The sequence below is a fragment of the Talpa europaea genome (genome assembly GCF_964194135.1).
Source record: "Talpa europaea genome assembly, chromosome: 1".
Taxonomy (NCBI): domain Eukaryota; kingdom Metazoa; phylum Chordata; class Mammalia; order Eulipotyphla; family Talpidae; genus Talpa; species Talpa europaea.
The window spans coordinates 108314399-108333321 of NC_140073.1; the positions used below are offsets into that span (position 1 = coordinate 108314399).

The 18923-nt window shown below is 34.1% G+C and overlaps 1 protein-coding gene across 1 annotated transcript in view; it reads left to right on the plus strand.

Annotated features, from left to right (window-relative positions):
- Positions 1–18923, plus strand: part of UBR3 (ubiquitin protein ligase E3 component n-recognin 3) — a gene marked incomplete at both ends in the record, with an annotated part of 155569 nt that overhangs the window by 16558 nt on the left and 120088 nt on the right. Inside the window, 4 exon segments of the mRNA XM_084249572.1 lie at positions 9802–9941; positions 12627–12785; positions 15762–15905; positions 16431–16480. Of these exon segments, the coding sequence (XP_084105698.1) occupies positions 9802–9941; positions 12627–12785; positions 15762–15905; positions 16431–16480 (493 nt within the window).

Here is an 18923-nt window from a genome sequence, read left to right on the forward strand (position 1 = left end):
TGTTCCTTTGCATAGGTCCATGTTTGCATCTGCTATCATTTTCCTTCTGCCCATATGACTTCCTTTAATGTTTCTGGTCATTCACATAGATTTTTTTCATTTTTTGGTATGTCTTAAAATGTCTCTCTTTTTCTATTTTGACTTTGTATTTGAATGATAAATTCTCCAGATAACAGGATTCTAGTACTTTAAAGATGTTGCAGTGTCTTTCTTGCTTTGTTTCTGAGAAGTCTGTTGTCAATCTTTTCTGTGTTTTTCTGTACTTTTGTTTTGTGGTTGCTTTTCAGATTTTCCTCTTAACTGTTTTTGAGAAATTTGATTGTGATGTATCTTAGTGTAGTTTTTCTTTTCATGTGTTGTGCTAGGGTTTGTTGACTCCTCGAACCTACGATTGTATAATTTTAACCAAACTTGGAAAAAATTTGATTATTCATATATTTTTCTGTCTTCTACTTTTGGGGACCAGCACAGGCATGTTAGATTTTATGAAGCAAAGCTCACTGATTTTCTTTTCATTTTTTGGACTCTTTCCCCTACTATTGTTTCTTTTTTTCCATATCCTCTGTTGCATTCTTCTGCCTTTCCAGTCTGTCAATCTAATCCATTGTATTTTTAATCTGAGATATTATAGTTTAATCCTAGAGTGATTATTATCTTTTTGCTAGTGCAGGGTCTTATAAAAAAATGCAGCTCAATAAAGTGAATAAAGCAAAAGGGACGTGTACTAAAGCAAAATGCAATAAAGTGAGATATGCCTGTAATTATTTATTGTCAGAGGGCAGTATTGCTTAATCTCTTCAGATCTTAGACTGCCTGTTTGAAAATGTACACATAAAATTTTTAAAAAAATTAATTGAGGCAATGTTTTATAATACTGTATGTTTTTGAGTATAGATTTACGTCTAGTCAAATGTGTCACCACACTATGCACACTACCAGTAACCCTCCACCATAGTACATTGGAGACCTCCTCTACTCTTTGTCCAATCTCCCACCCTCCCCCTTATGTAGCCTCAGTTCTGCAGTCAGAATTCAGGGTTTTGTGTTGGTTTGTTTTTGTGGTTTTGTTTGTTCCTTTACTTAGTTTCTTTATATTCTCCATATGAGTGAAATCATCTGGTATTTGTCTTTTTCCTTCTCACCTACTTCACTTGTATTAATCCCTCCAATTCCATCCATGTTGTTGCGAATGGCAAGATTTCATTTTTTAAGAGAGTGTGAGTGTGTGTATAAATAGCTCAGTAGTATTCTATTATATATATATACCACATCTACTTTATCTACTCATCTTTTGTTGGGCACTCAGGTTGTCTCTGTACCTTGGCTATTGTAAATAGTGCTGCACTAAACATAAGAAATGCATATATTCCTTTGAATTAGTGTTTTTATGTTCTTTGGATAGACACTTAGGAGTGGAATTGCTGGATCATATGGTAGATCTATTTTTAGTTTTTAAAGGAATATCCATTCTGTTTTCCATGGAGGCTGCACCAGTTTTCACTCCTACCAATAGTGTAAAAGTTTTTGTTTCTCCACGCCTTCATCAAAATTTATTGTTTCTGGTCTTCCCCTCCCCGCCATGCTCATTAGATATGAGGTGATATCCCATTGTAGTTTTGATTTAGATTTCTTTGATGATGAGTGATGTTGAGTACTTTTTCACTTATCTGTTGGCTATTTGTCTTTGGAAACATGTCTTTTTCCCATCCTTCCCTCCTCTTTTTTTTTCCCTTTGACCAGAATTTTTTTTTTTTGGGTAAGTTGTATTAGATTTTTATATATTTTGGGTATTATCAGATAAATGGTTTGCAGTTGTATTTTCCCCTTCCTTAGGTTGCCTTTTCATTTTGTTGATGGTTTATGTTGCTATACATAAACTTAATATAGTTCACTTGTTTATTCTTGCTTTTGTTGCCTGTGTTTTGTTGTTAAGTACGAAAACTATTGCTAAGAACAATAAAGCGGAGCTTTCCCCGTGTTTCCTTCTAGGAGGTTTATGGCTTTCGGTAACATTTAAGTCTTTCATCCACTTTGAATTAATTTCTGTGAATGGTAAGATAGGAATCCAGTTACATCCTTTGGCATGGGAATATCTAATTTTCCTAATTTATTGAAATTTTCCCAATTTATTAATTTTCCCATTTATTGAAGAGATTATCCTTTCCACTTTGTGTATGTTGATGCTCTTGTCAAATATTAATTGAGCATATATATATGTATGAGTTTATTTCTGAGGTCTGTTCTCTTCCATTGATTTTTGTTTTCATGCCAATACCATTCTGTTTTGATTACTGTAACTCTAATATTTGAAATCAGGAAGTGTGATGCCTAGAGCTTGTTCTTCTTTCTTTTTTTTCTTATTTTAAAGATTTATTTATTTTTATACAAGAACCGGGGTACAGGGCAGAGATGCGGGATGGTGAGAGGACTCACTGGAGTCAGAGCAGGGAACAGAACAGGCAGACTGACGAAATACACTGCTGAGGAGAGCAGCGGGCAAGACAGGAGAGGTCTGCCTCGCCATGTGGGATTCTTGCCGGCCTGGATTGAACCTGCACTGCAGAGGCTGCGGACAGCTTTATAGTGCGGTGCTCAACCGCCTGCGCCACCAGGGCGGCCCAGCTTGCTCTTCTTTCTCAAGACTGCTTTGACTCTTTGGAGGCATTTTGTGGTTCCATAGGAATTTTAGGATTGTTTTTCCTATTTCTGTGAAAAATACAATTGGAATGTTGTTAGGGGTATCATTAAATCTATAGATTGCTTTGGGCAGTATGAGCATTTTAACAATATTAATCCTACCCATTCACAACATGGGATATCTTTCTATTCATTTGTGACTTCCAATTTATCAATGTCTTAATCGTTTTCAGTTCACAGATCATTCACTTCCTTGGTTAAATTTATCCCCTGATATTTTATTGTTCTTTAATGCTATTGAAAATGGGATGGCTTTCTTAATTTTTCTCTCATATATTTCATTCCTAGTATATAGAAACAATTGATTTTTATATGTTGATTTTTAAAAAAATATTTATTTATGCATACAAGAACTGGGGTACAGGCCAGAGGTAAGGGGGGGTGAGAGGATTCACCAGAGGCAGAGTGGGGAACAGAACAGGCAGACTGACCGAAGTACACTGCTGAGGGGAGCAGGGGGCGAATCAGGAGAGGTCTGCTGCACCATGTGGGTTTCTCCCTGGCCGGCCGGGGATTGAACTCGTCTTGCAGAGGCTGCGGACAGCTTCATAGGTTGTGTCTTAACCCCTTTGTGTGTACGCCACCAGGGAGGCCCCGTATGTTGATTTTGTATCCTGCAACTAGTTATATTAGTTCTAAGTTTTTTTGGTGGGATCCCTAGGGTTTTCTATATATAAAATAATGTCACCTGTAAACAGACTGTTTTACTTCTTCCTTTTGTTTTAGATGCCTTTCTTTTCCTTTTCTTGCCTTTTTTCTCTGATTAGAACCTCCAGTGCTTTGTAGACTGAAGTGATGAGAGTGGGTACCCTTGTTTTGTATCTGATCTTAGGGGAAAGGTTTTTAGCATTTCACTAATGAGTATGTTAGTTGTGTGCTTGTCATATATGACTTTTATTATGTTGAAGTATTTTACCTCTATACTCAGTTTGTTGAAAATTTTAAAACCAAATAGATGGAAATTTTGTCTGTTGAGATTATCATGATTTTTATCCCTCATTTCATTAATGTTGATTGATTTGTATATGTTGTTCCGTTCTCACATCTAAGGGATAAATCCCACTTTGACATGGTGTATGATCTTTTAATGTCCTGTTACGTTCAGTCTGCTAGAATTTTGATGAGAATTTTTGCACCAGTATTCATTGGAAATATTGGCCCATAGTTTTCTTTTTTAGTGTCCTTATTTTCCTTTCATATTAGTGTGATGCTTAAGTGTTTGTTAGAATTCATCAAGAAAAGCTATTTGGTCCCAGACATATCTTGGATGAAAGGCTTTTGATTACTAATTCAGTCTCCTTATTTATTACTCTTCTGTGTAGATTTTCTGTTTCTTCATTGATTCAGTTTTGTTGATTGTATGTTTCTGGGAATTTATGGTTTTTCTAGGCTCTATGGTTTTTTCCAGTTTGTTGGCATATATTGTTTATAATAGTATCTTTTAATACTTTTTATTTCTGTTACCAGAGTCAGGATTTGGCTGCTAGCAGCTTAAAAGTCGAAAATTGATTGATAAGAGCTGTGGGAGGAAATGAGATTTAATTGGGAGCTTGCAGCCTGAGTTGATGGTGGACTTTGTCTCAGTGACTATATCCTCAAAGTGGGAGAAGCAGGGAGTTACATCCAAAGAGCTAATTGGGGATAGAGATTAAAAGGGTCTATATCAGCAGGATTTCAGTGAAATGGGTGGGGATTTCCAGGAACTGCATTCACATCATTTTTTCTTTTCTAATTTGGTCTTGAATGGATCTGTCAAGGCACTGGTGGTTGTGTCTTTTACTATGGTAATAAGGTTGTGGCTTAAACCATGTCTGATTTTTTACTTCCATCTTGGACTCAGGTGTTTTGATTGGTTTTCTGATTTTGTCTGAAAAACAGGAGCAGAGCAGGGACTAACCAGACAAGGATGAGGGACCATGGTTATCTGAGTAGTGACAGTACTTTTCTCTGTTTATTTCCTGCTCATTCTTGAAGGGCAATGGGTGGAAGTCTGTCTTCTGAAACTGCTTTCTGTTGAATGGGGAACAGAATGGAGGCCCTTAGTGGAGCATAATCTTTGATAATTTAGTTACAATGTGTCTCAGTGATTCTCTTTTTGGGTTCAACCTATTTAGGGACTTTCTGACTTCATGAAACTGGATTTCCATTACTGTGCCCAATTTGGGAAGTTTCAACCATTATTTCTTTTTAAAAAAGATTTATTTATGCATACAATTTTCTGTCAATTGTGCTTAAATGAACCTTTTTTATTTTTTATTAATTTTTAAATTATATTTATTTATTTTCTTACATCATTGTTACTTTTTGGATAGAATTTGTTTTCTTCCCTCCACTGTAGTCCCTTTGGTTCTGTCAACACCATGGCACCTGTGATCCATCACCACAGCCCCTCATGATCTTCCCTTCCCTGCTTATTTTTTTAAAGATTTATTTATTTATGCATACAAGAACTGGGGTACAGGCCAGAGGAGTGGGGGGTGAGAGGATTCACCAGAGAGAGTGGGGAACAGAACAGGCAGGCTGACTGAAATACACTGCTGAGGGGAGCAGCGGGCCAGTCAGGAGAGTTCTGCTGCGCCATGTGGGTTGCTCCCTGGCCAGGGATTGAACTTGTGCTGCAGTGGCTGCGAATAGCTTCACAGGTTGTGTCCCAACCCCTTGCCACCAGGGAGGCCCCCCTTCCCTGTTTTGAACCCTCTCCTTCCTCCCTGCTGCTTGCGGAAGATCTATGGTCAGCTTGCAAGTTTTGTCTCTTTTTGTTTGTTTGCTTTTCCTGACCCTTTGTTTGGCTTCTCTATATTCCGCATTTAAGTGAAACTATTCAACATTTAGCATTTTTCTCCTGACTTATTTTGCTTAGCACAGTCCCTTCCAGCTTCATCTGTGTTGCAAATGGCATGAGTTTATCTTTTCTGATTGCTGAGTAGTATTCCATGTTTTAACCCATTCATCTGTTTTGGGGCATTTCAGATTGTTTCCATATCTTAGCTATTGTAAATATAGTGCTGCAATAAACATAGGAGTACAAGTTTCCTTTTGTCTCCTTGGGTAGATTCCTAGGAGTGAAATCTCTAGGTCATGTGGTAGATACATTTTTATTTTGAGGAACTTCCACATAGCTTTCCTTAGTGGCTGGATCAGTCTGCCTTTCCATCAGCAGTGATCACATTATTGTCAGTATTTGTTGTTTACAATTTTTTAAATATGTACCATTCTAACAGGTAAGAGGTGGTTTCTCATTGTGGTTTTGATTTGCATTTCCCTGATAATAAGTGATGTTGAATATTTTTTTCATATGCCCGTTGGCCATTTGCATTTCTTCTTTGGAGAAGTATCTATTGAACTCTTCTCTGCACTTTTTGATTGGGTTATTTGCTTTTTGTTGTTGTTGTTGTTGAGTTGTGTAAGCTCTTTGTAGATCTTTTATATCAATCCTTTTTCAGATGTATGGTGTGCAGATATTTTCTCCCATTCAGTTGGGTGCTCTTCATTTTGGTTGCTGTCTCTTTTGCTGTACAGAAACTTAAATGAAAAAATTTTAAAAGTTGAAGTGAAATAAAATTTGGAGTGCTCATTTTATCAACTGTTTCTGTAATTCTATTTAACCATTGTGGTATTGTCATAACTTTCTGCCTCTACTAAGGCATATTTACCCTTTTAATCATTCAAAACTGTTAGTTTACTTGAAGAAAGTTTCTATGACCTGTGAAACTGCTAATGTGAGTATAGTACTCCTGCCTCATTTTTTCTTTGGAAACATATTAGTTATCTAGAAAGCTTGTTTTCTATTGATTTGGGGAGAGATCTTTAGTGCCTGTTTTATGTACAATTGCATTTGTCAGGCCTCTTGACACAATGCTTTGCCTCCTGCATGCCTAGCTATCTCCTTGGCTTTTGCCCTGTAACCTAAATATTACCTCTTTAGAAACCCCTTTCCTGACAAGTATAGTGAATACTTTCTGCAAATTATGTTGTCAGATTATTTTCTGATAGCTTAGATTCATATTTATTTTTTATTTTATTTTATTAAAATTTGCTTCATGTTTTTTTCCCTCTCTCTACTTTCTTCCACCTTCACCTAGTAAAAAGTTAGCTCCATGAGAGCAAGGCCCCTATATTCTTCAGGCCTAAGTCCAGGCATATCGTAGTTTTCAAAAAGTATGTGAAAGACTGAAATTATTAAATGGGTCATGGTTATTCATTAATTGAAATAATTTTTCATGTTCTATTAGTTTAATTAATCAATTAAGTCTTCATTATTAACTACTTGCTTCATAAGAGACTTTTCCCTCCATGCTATGTTCAGGCAGAAATAGAGAAAATAATTTTGTTTATCCATATTAAGGTATGTTACAACAATATCAGACAGTCCTGCATTTATTTAAAGTAGATCACAGAACTTGGTTCTTTAGTTTATTAATTTTTCCAATCCACAACCATCTAATACACTCTGGTAACCCTAGCCCCTGGTTTGCTTAGAACTTTATTGCTGTCCTTTGGGCTTAGTTCCAGGTTGAAATTTCACTCCTTGTAGTCACTTGACACTCTGTTCAAATTGTTCTTCACTTCGTGTCCAATAGTTGTTTTGAATTGGTTTATTTCCTACTCAGAAAATATGAGAGCTTTCTAAGCCTTCCTTTATCTAGTCCTCTCTTTCTGCTTTTCTGCAGTAAAGTTTTTCATTGAAAGTTTCATTCTATGTTTTCCCATTCTTTGCTTATATATTTTTTTCTTCATATTTTCCCTTGTAGGTACGCTAATTAAATTATCTCAGATTGCCACTAGTCCCACTGTCACACTGGCCAGTTTTTTTTTTTTTTTAATCTTCATAAGCTTTTAAAAATAGAAATGGGAGCATTTTAAACTTCCTTGATTTTACTTAGATTTTTGTGTACCACAGCTGCAAGAGGTTGTTAAATTCATACTTGCTTTTAAATCAAGCTTTAGATTTTAAAGTAGAATACTTCGTTTTTCTAATATGGCAGATATGGAAAATGATATTTGGGTGGGACACAGAAGCAACTGAGGATGCTTTGAGACCCAGCTAGTCTGTCTGCCTTGAAGACTGAAGATATCCCAATCCAACTGCTAATTTAACAGTTGGAGGCTTGGCCTAAAGACTGGATAGACTTAAGCAGTGTGTTTACTCTTGAATGTTTTATTTTGTATGTTTATATTTTTCTTAAGAAAGAGTTGTGGTTTTCATTAGATTCTCAAAGAGGTTCATAATCCAAAAGGGTCTGCTTTTAATTGTGGAACTAAACTAAATGAATAACTTATAGTTTGGTTTTAATTTAAATTTTTTTCTTTTTGGTTGCAGCTACACATATATGTTTATTATAAACAATTCAAACATTGCAGGTAGAATTAATGTAGAAAGTAAAAGCATGCCATATACCACTCCTAGTTAATTTTCACCAAATTTGGCATATATTTCTCTATTTTCCATATATATATATTAGCATGTTCTTTCCTCTTCTTCCTCTAAAATATTTTTGATTAAAGAGATTGTAATGTATCTACTACTATATAGTTCTTACTTAACTTTCCTTTGATATGATTCTACTATAGTACTTACTGATCTGCTTCATTCTTTTTTAACAAATGCAAAATATATTATGGCTCTACCATAATTTGTTTAGCCTTTATTTATTACTGAACCCATGCTTTGTTTCTAATCTTTTTGCTTTGCAAAATGTCTTACAATGAGCATCATTGTAGATAGTATTCTTGCAAACGTAGGAGTATTTTTATTTAATAAATTTCTAGAAATAGAAATGGTGAATGAGTACTGTGACCATTTAGGGCCTCCCTGGTGGCACAAGGGGTTAAGATGCAACCTATGAAACTATCCACAGCCACTGCAGCATGAGTTCGAGCCCTGTCCAGGGAGCTACCCACATGGTGCAGCAGACCCCTCCTGACTCGCCCACTGCTCCCTTCAGCAGTGTGTTTCAATCAATCTGCCTGTTCTGTTCCCCACTCTGTCTCTGGTGAATCTTCTCACCCCCCAAACCTCAGGCCCGTACCCCAGTTCTTGTATGCATAAATAAATAATTCTTTTAAAAAAATAAAGTGTTAATAGTTATCAAAATGTCACCAAAACTGGATTTTTTACACATCTGTGTGTTTGATGACAAAAGTTTCTGAACCTGTTTGCCAATAATGGGTTTTAAAATGAATTTTCCCTAATCTGCAAGATGAAAAAATCATTTTCTTGTTATCAGAATTTTTCAAACATACACAGATGTTAACACTTTAAAATTGCTTATTAATGAAAAATTTTATTTTCAGATTTTACTGATTTTTTTTTCATAATATGCTCTTCCATTTGAACTTTAGACTTAGTTTATGATTAATTCCAATGTGATTTAAATCTAAATGCAAATTAGGTGGAACTTGTTTTTTAAAAAAATTTGTCTTTTCCATTGGGGAATGTTTCTTTCTCTATTCAGGTCTTTTATGATTTTCAGCTAAAATAGTTTCTCATCCTTCCTAATAATTTTATTTCTAGGCATTTTGCATGTGATTATTTTATGTTTGGTCACAAAATAACTCATTTGTGATTATAGTGTGAATATAGAATAGCTCATTTTTACTCAGGCATACCATTCATGCTTGAAGTATAAACAAAATTTGAAGGCTTGTATATACTTAAGTGTATACACTTGTCAAATAAACTTCAAGTATTTATATCACTTATTTTATACAGTAAGTTAGAACCAGTTAAGAAATGGAAAATGCATATTCTTGGGAAATGATCAGTGTGTATTTAAATGGTTTATAAAGGGCAGAAGTAATAAAGTAGCATTTAAAGTAATAGATTGCAGTTAAAATGTATAAATCCTGTAATGAGATTTTCTTATTGTATTGTAGCTGGAACTTAACTGTTACGGTATTTTATTGGGAAGAAATATTCCACAATGCCATTATTAATTTAAAGTCTGATTAAAATTATAATCTTTTAATTTGGTGCCTTAAAAATCATAAAAGAATAATACATTGGCTTCAATATTAGCCCATTTCAGTTTATTGATATTGTAAATAAAAGTAATATTTTCTTGGCAAACTAGACATTACATTTTTTTCTTTTTCATATTTCAGGTTTTGCAAAAGACATCAAATTAAATCAAGTTCAAATATTCCCTGTGTTCCCAAAGACTTACTGATGATGTCTGAATTTGTTCTTCCAAGATTTATTTTTTGTCTTATTCAGTACTTAAGAGAAGGCTATAATGAACCAGGTATGTTTAATGCACTCATTGTTAGTACTCTTTTTAAGTTCCCAATGTAAAAAGTTTAGCATTAATAATGAGGTGAATTTTTTTCAGATATGTTTAATACTTTTTGTGAGATGATCATGAAATACAAGCTAAATATCAATTATGTATTTTCATAGATATCTTGTAATAGGCATGGTTCTGTACTCTCTGCTCTTTAGATTATAAATATTTTTGGTCAAATTTATTTGGCTTTTTGCAGATGAAGAAATGTTCATTTTATGGGGTTGCAATTATGTCATCATAGAGCAGAATTAAGAAGTCTGGCAATGTTTGAATTTAACTTAGATTTTCAGATGATAAACTACTATTTCACTAATCTCTCTTTTTAGAGGTTTTTATTTTCCTCCATTTGTAAAATTTATGAGAGGGTTAACTTGCTCACTTTATTACTGATAGATTTATGGGTATAAGCATCATGTTAATATTGAGAAATGAAACATGCACATTATAGATATTCTTTTCAAGATTCAGTTGCAGTCTTGATTAATATATTTTAATGAAGTATTTGCATGTAGGTGACATCTATTACTGTTCTCAGTCTGATTTTGTGGACTTACAGGTATCAATTAGTAATATGAAACATTTATTTTTTATGATGATTTTTACCTTTTTTTTTTTTTTAAGATTTATTTATGCAAGCACTGGGTACAGTCAGAAGCGCGGGAGGGTGAGAGAATTCACCAGAGCCAGAGCAGGGAGCAGAGCAGGCAGAAGGATGGAAGTACACTGCTGAGGGGAGCAACGATCGGCAGGAAAGGTCTTCGCGCCATGTGGGACCCTCCTCTGGTGGCTGGGGAGCAGCTGGGGATCAAACCAGCGCTGCAGATGCTAACGGGCAGCTTTGCAACCCAGCACTCAACTTGCTGCGCCACCGGGGAGGCCCCGATTTTTACCTTTCTAATAAACTTTAATTTTTTATCATGAAAGGATTGCAAATTTTCCTCTCTGTATTACTACTTGTGCTCAGTGTTTATTTTTTCTATCTGTGCAAGAAGAAATTACTGCATTATTTTTATGTAGCGATCACTGTTCAAAATTAAAGAACACAAGATCATCTGATCTGAGGTAATAGAAGCTCAGACATCCGGTGATACAACAATTGTCTTGAGTTGCATTTCTCATTTCACCTATAATTCTCAAACCATCACCAGAGCTCCTGTCAGAGCACTTGGAAACCAAGTGTAATTTTTTTTTTAAAGATTATTTATTTATACAAGAACTGGGGTACATGTCAGAGGCGGGAGGGTGAGAGAATTCATCAGAGAGAGCTGGGAGCAGAACAGGCAGACGGACCAAAGATACTGCTGAGGGGAGCAGCGGGCAAGACAGAAGAGGTCTGCAACACCATGTGGGAATCTCCCTGGCCGGCTGGGAATTGAACCCACACTGCAGAGGCTGCGGACAGCTTCACAGTGCTGTGCTCAACCCGCTGCGCCACCGGGGAGGCCCCGAAGTATAATTTAAATAACTACTAAGTTACTACATAATTTACTACTGAGATTATAAAGATGACTAACATATAGCATTAATTCTTTACTGTGAAAGTAAGGTTTTTTTGGTTTGGGTCCCAAGGACTCAGGTTTATCTAAAATTTCATTTACAGATTATCTTTTTTTGCTTGAATGATTTTTGCAGTAACACTGCATTGTAACTTTTAAGTTTCAGATGTGCATCATTAAAAATCAACATGTGTATACTACATTAAGTTTACCACTAAAAATTCAAGTCTATTGGATTATCCTTGACAAGTTTATGAGTTCTTTTTTGGGTAGGAAGTATATCTTATTTAGTTTTGCTTCTCAGTGTAGATGCTGAATAAATGTTGAATGAAATTGATGTCTCTTTTCCTGGGCACACAAGCCCCCTGTTAACTCCCTTATGTGCCTTCTTCTTTAAACCAGATATAGTTAAACTCTAAATCTCTTCTCCATTCACTTCTTCCTTTTAGATCCCAATTTCTGTAAAACATCTCTTTTCCTTTTAAATATCCTTTTCCAGTTGTTGGCCAAGTTTTCCTCTCACCCTCTAACTCTAGTAGGCATATCTTGCCTAGTATTTTTTAATTGTTGAGTAAAAACATTCATGTTTGTCAAAACAATTATTTTTCATTTTAGTTGGTTTGACCTTCAGCTATCATGACTGTATTTTTGGACTATGACAGAGGATGGGTTATTTGCTGCACAGGTTTAAATTTAGAGCTGACATAATTTTGTCCTAATATTTTTACATTACTTTCAATTTATTTGAATTCTACTCTTGTTTTATTTTAGGGAGTGATCTTAACTTTTTCTTAAAATACTTTTTAATTTTGAAATGATCTTATGTTTATATTTATATTTATATATTTGGAAGTACAGGGTCCGTAAACTAAATGCTTTTTATGCAAATTAAATGCTTAATACTTTTGGAAGTCATTTCTTTTCTCCGTCACCTTTCAGGGAACTCAATTTCTCAGCAGGTCTAGCCTAGGTTAAGTGCTAGGCAGATACCTACTTTCTAAACAGAGTTTTTATATTAGCCTTTTTTATTATAAATTATTGTCATTTGAGTCATTGTAATTTTAAGAAAATAACATACTGTTGTTCTTAGCAAAATATTTTAAGGAAAGTTAATTTTATATATGTGTGTGTCTATATATTCTTTTAGCAGCTGATGTGCCATCAGAAAAAGATCTTAACAAAGTCCTTCAGTTATTGGAACCTCAAATTTCCTTTTTAGAAGATCTAACTAAAATGGGAGGAGCAATGCGGTCTGTTCTTACTCAGGTTTTGACAAACCAGCAAAACTACAAAGATCTGACATCTGGTGAGTAAAATGTTAGACTAGGAAAAAATAAAAATTTACTTATTATTGTACTCATAAGAAATTGTATTTTAGAATTTATAAGCAAAATACAGACTTTTTTCATAGATTGCTAGAAGCTGGAAGTTCAAAATAAAGAATTTTTTCAAAGATTGCTAGAAGGTGGAAGTTGTTAAGAGTACTTATTTTATGGTTGAGGCAATTGAGCTCCAGAAAAATTAAGTGACCTGTTAAAGATTTCACAATTAACTTATTTTGGAGTTGTGGCTAGAACACAGGTTTCCTATCTTTAATTGTGACATAGTCATAATGTTTGAATGTATTTGCACATTTATATTGTATTCCTAATTAATTCTTGAACTGAAAATTATTGTAGAGTGGTATGGTAAAATTGAAAAATTCACTGGGTAAGTTTATTATTAGATTGGAGACAGTAGGTCTGTGAATTTGAAGAGAGATCGATAGCTTATTCAATCTAGAAAACACAATAAAGCTTCAGAGACATATTAGACAGATTGAAATGATATAACATGCATGCAGAAGAACCTCAGGAGGATAGAAGAGTAGGAATAGGGTAGAAAAAAAACTTGAAAAAATCATGACTAAAATTCCTCAAGTTGGATGAAAACCATGAATTATATCTCTAAGGTACTTAATTTCAAACAGGATAAATATAAAGATTAGCACAACCAGGCGCCTTCTAGATTCCATGCAGAGGGACCAATATGTAAGAATATTTATGGGTACGAATGAACTTTTTTAAAGGGTCTGAAAAAGACTAGTCTGACCGAAATGAAATGAATGTAGAAGGAATAGTGGCATAAATAAGGCTGCCACGTTAGGCTAGATCCTGCTTAGGTAGGCCCTTTGGACCATCTTAGATTTTATATCTGAATGTAGTAGAAAGTCATGGAAATATTTTTAGCTTAAGAGTGACATGATCAGGTAAGTGTTTTAAAGAGATGACTTGCTATTTTGCCAAGAATAGATCAAAAGGGGCAAAAACAGAAGCTCAAGTACAGCAACCTGGAATAAAGATGATGGTAGCTTGTATTCGAATTTGGTGATGAAACTGGAGAGAGATAAAAATTATTTCTAGAGATCTGTTATTTCTTCAACCTCAAAAATGGTTTTTTATTCAGAAACTGTCGATTGTTGGGAAGGAGAAAAGCAGGGTGATGATAATCATTGAGAGAATGCGTGCCTTAAGAATTATTTGTGGTAATTGCCTTCTATTATTTCTACAATTCTTTAAGTTCTTCTTGAAGTTAACAAAAAAGGAATCAGTTTTTAACTTTAAAATTTTAACATTAGGTTTTGATTAAAAAGCTTAAAAATTTGTAATCTCATTTCAGTTGTAATCACTGCTTGCCTTCTCATTGGCTAGCCATGTAATCTTTCTAAGCCTCAGTTTCTTATTATAAAAGTGGTGAGTATACATTAATTTTTCTCAGGTTTATTGTGAGGGGGCCAATTTTGTTAATTTAAAGGCATTACAAAAATTTCATCGGTCACTAGTGAGATAAATACATGGCTTTTATTATTCAGGAGAATTTTAGTCATTTCTTAATTAGTACTCTGGGGGTTCTTTATTCTTTATAAACTAATTGTGGTGGTTTGAAATATCAGATTTCTTGAATCTAAGGATGAATACATTCCTATATATCTGTGTTGGAGTTGGTTTTTCTTTTTTTTTTTTTTTCCCTTCAAATTAACCTACACAGAAATTAGAGGTTTATAAAACAAAACTAAACTGTTCTATTGAAATTATTGTGGTTAGCAAAGAAAAAAACCTCAGCAAATACTGAAGAAATTCATTTATATATTTTTATAATCACATACTAAGATTTTTTTTTTTATGTATACAAGCACTGGGTACAGTCAGAAGTGTGGGAGGGTGAGAGAATTCACCAGAGCCCGAGAGGGGAACAGAACAGGCAGACTGATGAAGTACACTGCTGAGGGGAGCAGTGGGCGCAGCAGGAGAGGTGTGTCGCAGCATGTGGGACCTTGCCGTTGGCTGGGGATCGAATCGGCGCTGCAGAGGCTTCAGGCAACCTTGCAGCCCAGCGCTCAACCTCTGTGTCACCGGGGAGGCCCCACATACTAAAATCTTAATTTAAAGCATGTAATTTTCCTTAGAGGGTGGTATATGCCAGGGTAATTTGGTTTTCACATAGAGAATATTTTTTTCTTTTAAAAACTCTTGAAATATATATTAATGTTTACTTTTTATTGATACCCCATACTCAATAATATACTAAAAAATAAAACAAAAGTTGGCAATAATAAGCTTTCTGAAATGCTGAAAGTGAAAGTTCTAAGAATGTATGATTTTAGAACCTAAAATTTCAATATTTTTGGAATAAATATTTTAACTGATAGTTCTGTAGAATCACACTTTTAATTCCTTAAATGTGGTAATAAAAAACTTGGTAAAATAGGAATTAAGAATAATTTCCATTGTAATATTTAAAAATTCTACTCAGGCATTATCTTCTCCAGGAAATCTTTCCTAAGTTTTAGTTACTAAGATTGCCGTACTCTGCTTTGAGTAAGTCTGGCTGAACAGTATTAGTAGAGCACAAATTGTCAAACCAGATGGTGAAGTCTGCTACGTAATTGTCCTTTACCATATCATCTGTCTTTCTCTATCTCTAATTTTAAAGTTCCTTGATGGCAGAAATCATGCCTTATTAATCTTTGCACTTCATGTGCCTTGCATATAATTCCTGGTTTGTTTCAGATGCTCAGTTACTTAGTAGATTTCATTATTTGTTTTAGGGTGCATTGTGGCATTATTTGTGCCAAACATGAACATCAAAATGTTATCTGAAATTTTTTTTGTATTTATCTTAAAATTCTCCTTTATTAAAAATATTCACCTACTTTATATATGTATATATAGTTACTAAGATTGCTGTACTTAATATTTTGAATGGATTTTTTTCCTGATTTTAAATTTGTTTTAATTATTAGGTCTTGGAGAAAATGCCTGTGCAAAGAAAAGTCAGGAAAAGTACCTTATAGCTTTGAAGAGCTCTGGACTTACATATCCTGAGGATAAGCTTGTATATGGTATACAGGAGCCATCTGCTGGTACTAGCACTCTGGCAGTTCAAGGTGTGTCTGAGTTTTTATTTGGACAGTGGTTACTTCTCTGTATCAAAATAACACTCAAACTTTATTCGCTGTTGAAGAAATTTAATATGTCATTCTTTGTAAAGAAAGTGGAAGAAGCTGTAAAATTTAGAAGCAAAGAATGCATTTTTCCTAAATCAAATTTGATTAGTTTAATAAGGCTCTAGTTTTAACTCATGAAAAAAATGTATTAGTTATCATTTAAGAATAGCACACACTTTAGTAGCTCAATTTTTTAGTAAACCATGCTTAAAGCTAAAAAGAAAGATCTTTCTGAAAGATCACTTGTGGTTATTAAAATCTTGGTTTTTACTGGAAATTTCCTATTGATGTATAAACATATTAGGCCCAAATATATTGAAGATAAGTGTTGAACTCTGCCAAAATAAATGTTATGATGAGGGGTCAATATAACAAAACTTAGCTTTTCGATATGTCTCAAAATAATTGTAAAATAAAGTAACATATAACAACTATAAACGGCAACTTTGTTTTTCCTTTCCAAAGGTTTTGCAGGTGCAGCAGGAACATTGGGACAACTAGATTCTTCAGATGAGGTGAGGTTTAAAATATAAAACTTTTAAGCAATAGAATTTAAAAGCTTTTAGAACTATGCAGATTCTTGAATATTACCTTGCTTAAATTGGTCTTTTTATAGACAATTATACTGTAGCCCAGAGTGGAATAATTTAGCTAAGATCACAGTTATTTGATAACAGAACAAATATGGCAACTAGAATTTGTACTTGTTTATGATTGATTTCCCTTTCCACAGTTTAGAAGTGGAAATAGGAGAGGTTTATCCTAGGAAGATTTCCACAAGTTTACTCAAATTGTCATCATAATTTAGTGAAATTATTTTTAAAAATTTAGCTAAGTCTGCAAGAGTTTGTTAAAAGAATATGAAATGTAACTGCTTTTCTAATCTCATAATTAAGTTATACCTAACATTTTTTGCTATATTTAGTTACTTCTAAGAACAATGTTGTTGTGATGACATTGGGAAAGGTTGCTCATTTTTAAAATAGACTTTCAAAAGCATATAAACATTATTTCAAATAGAGCTAATAATTCCATTTTGAAACTAGGGGAGGAAAATGACTTGTAAGAATGCTAATTCTTTTGATGTTAAAGAAGATAGATAATAGACATGTAATCTTAAATCATTTGTTGTGCTTTTTTTTTTTTTTTACTATTTATTTATTTCTGCATACAAGAACTGGGGTACAGGCCAGAAGTGTGGAGTGTGAGAGGATTCACCAGAGACAGTGAGGAACAGAACAGGCAGACTGACTGAAATACACTGCTAAGGGGAGCAGCGAGTGAGACAGGAGAGGTCTGCTGCGCCATGTGGGTTTCTGCCCTGGCCGGCCGGCGATAGAACTCATGTTGCAGAGGCTGTGGATTGCTTCATAGTGTGGCAGTGCTTGTTTCCAGGGAGGCCCTGTTGTGCTTTCTTTAAGGACCTTTTTCTTTTTTTTAAAAAAAGTACTTTTTGTGGGGAGGCTGAGTGGCCTTTTGCGAAGAATGCTAGGTGTTGACTATGAATGAGTATATGGGCACTTTCTTGGCTAGACAGCCAGCCAGGAAAAAGTATTGGATCTATTTCCAATAGAAACTATAGAAAACTATTCCATGATGAAATGGTTTAATGATCTTACAGAACATTTTCTTATAATTTTCGATAGGTATTTTCTAGGGAAAAAAATAACAATCATTTTTAATTTGACCATAGATAGGTCTTCAGATTAGCTGTTAAGATTCCAATGGAGACTTCATTGTATTGTACATTGTGTTGTGATAACACCACCATATTTTATAGTAGGAGACTAGAAGGAGCTTTTCTTTTTTGTGCAGATGGGTAGATAAAGGGGTCTTTTGAATCTCTTCTTGAAGTAATGCCCAGGGAAATATCAGAGGATTTGAAAAATGGTCTTTCTTTTTTCATTACCATTGTTTGTAATCTGTTCTTCTTAGGTTGTCTCTTCTGTTCAGTCTTCTTGGATTCTTTGTTTCAGCAATTAGTATGATAACCATTTGTTTCTTAATTATGATTATGTCTCAATGTGAATATCATAGTAAAATGCTTTTGATGGACAACTTCGGAATACTTCAATTTAGCACCTATCCTCATAATGCACTATTTTTGTGATAGTAGCTGAGATATTTAAATGATATATTTCAGAGTTGATTAGACTCTGATCTTTAAATCATATTAATAAAGTTTTTAAAGTATTTACAAGTACTTTTGTAGTTTATCATGTTTTCTGATTGGTATAGAAATGGGGTGAGTTGATTATTTGAAAACTTAAGAATTTGAAGTAGAGTTGTTTAACTGTAAGTAGATTGAAGGTATGTCGATTTTATTTCTTTAAGAAAAACTTGAGTTTTAGTTAGGCAAACCTGAGTTTGAATCTCGTTTTTTTTTTAAAGAAAATTTTGCATGATTTACTTTTCACCAGTCTGTTCTGTTATGCTTCTAGTGATATCAGAGTCACCTAGAAAATAAAACACGGTAATATTACAATTCATTTAATGCCAGGTTGCAGCCATCAAATTAGCAGTGGTTATCATTGAGTTATTATACTATCATTTCTTGAGGTTGATCAAAGATATCTGTAGTTTCAGACATTTCCCACACGAAATGTATCATATAAATCAGACTTGGTTTAGCATTTATAAAACCAGACCTAGGGTAAGAAATAGGCCTGGGGACACATATATGGTCTTAACTATAATGAATGTTCAGCTTGCCCTGGTTATTACAAAATCAAAGCAATGAAAATATTTGTCCTGAATTTGAATCTTCTCTCATAATATTGCTGTGCTTTTTGCAGTTATTTAGCTTTTGAACATCAATTTCTTTATTTAAAAAATGGTGACAATTCTAATGTTAGGATTAATTGAAATAGCATATATAAAGTACTATCATGAGCCACACACATATTATGCTCTTGATGAATGCTATCTATCCTAGTGCTTTATGTGTAGCAAGGATTT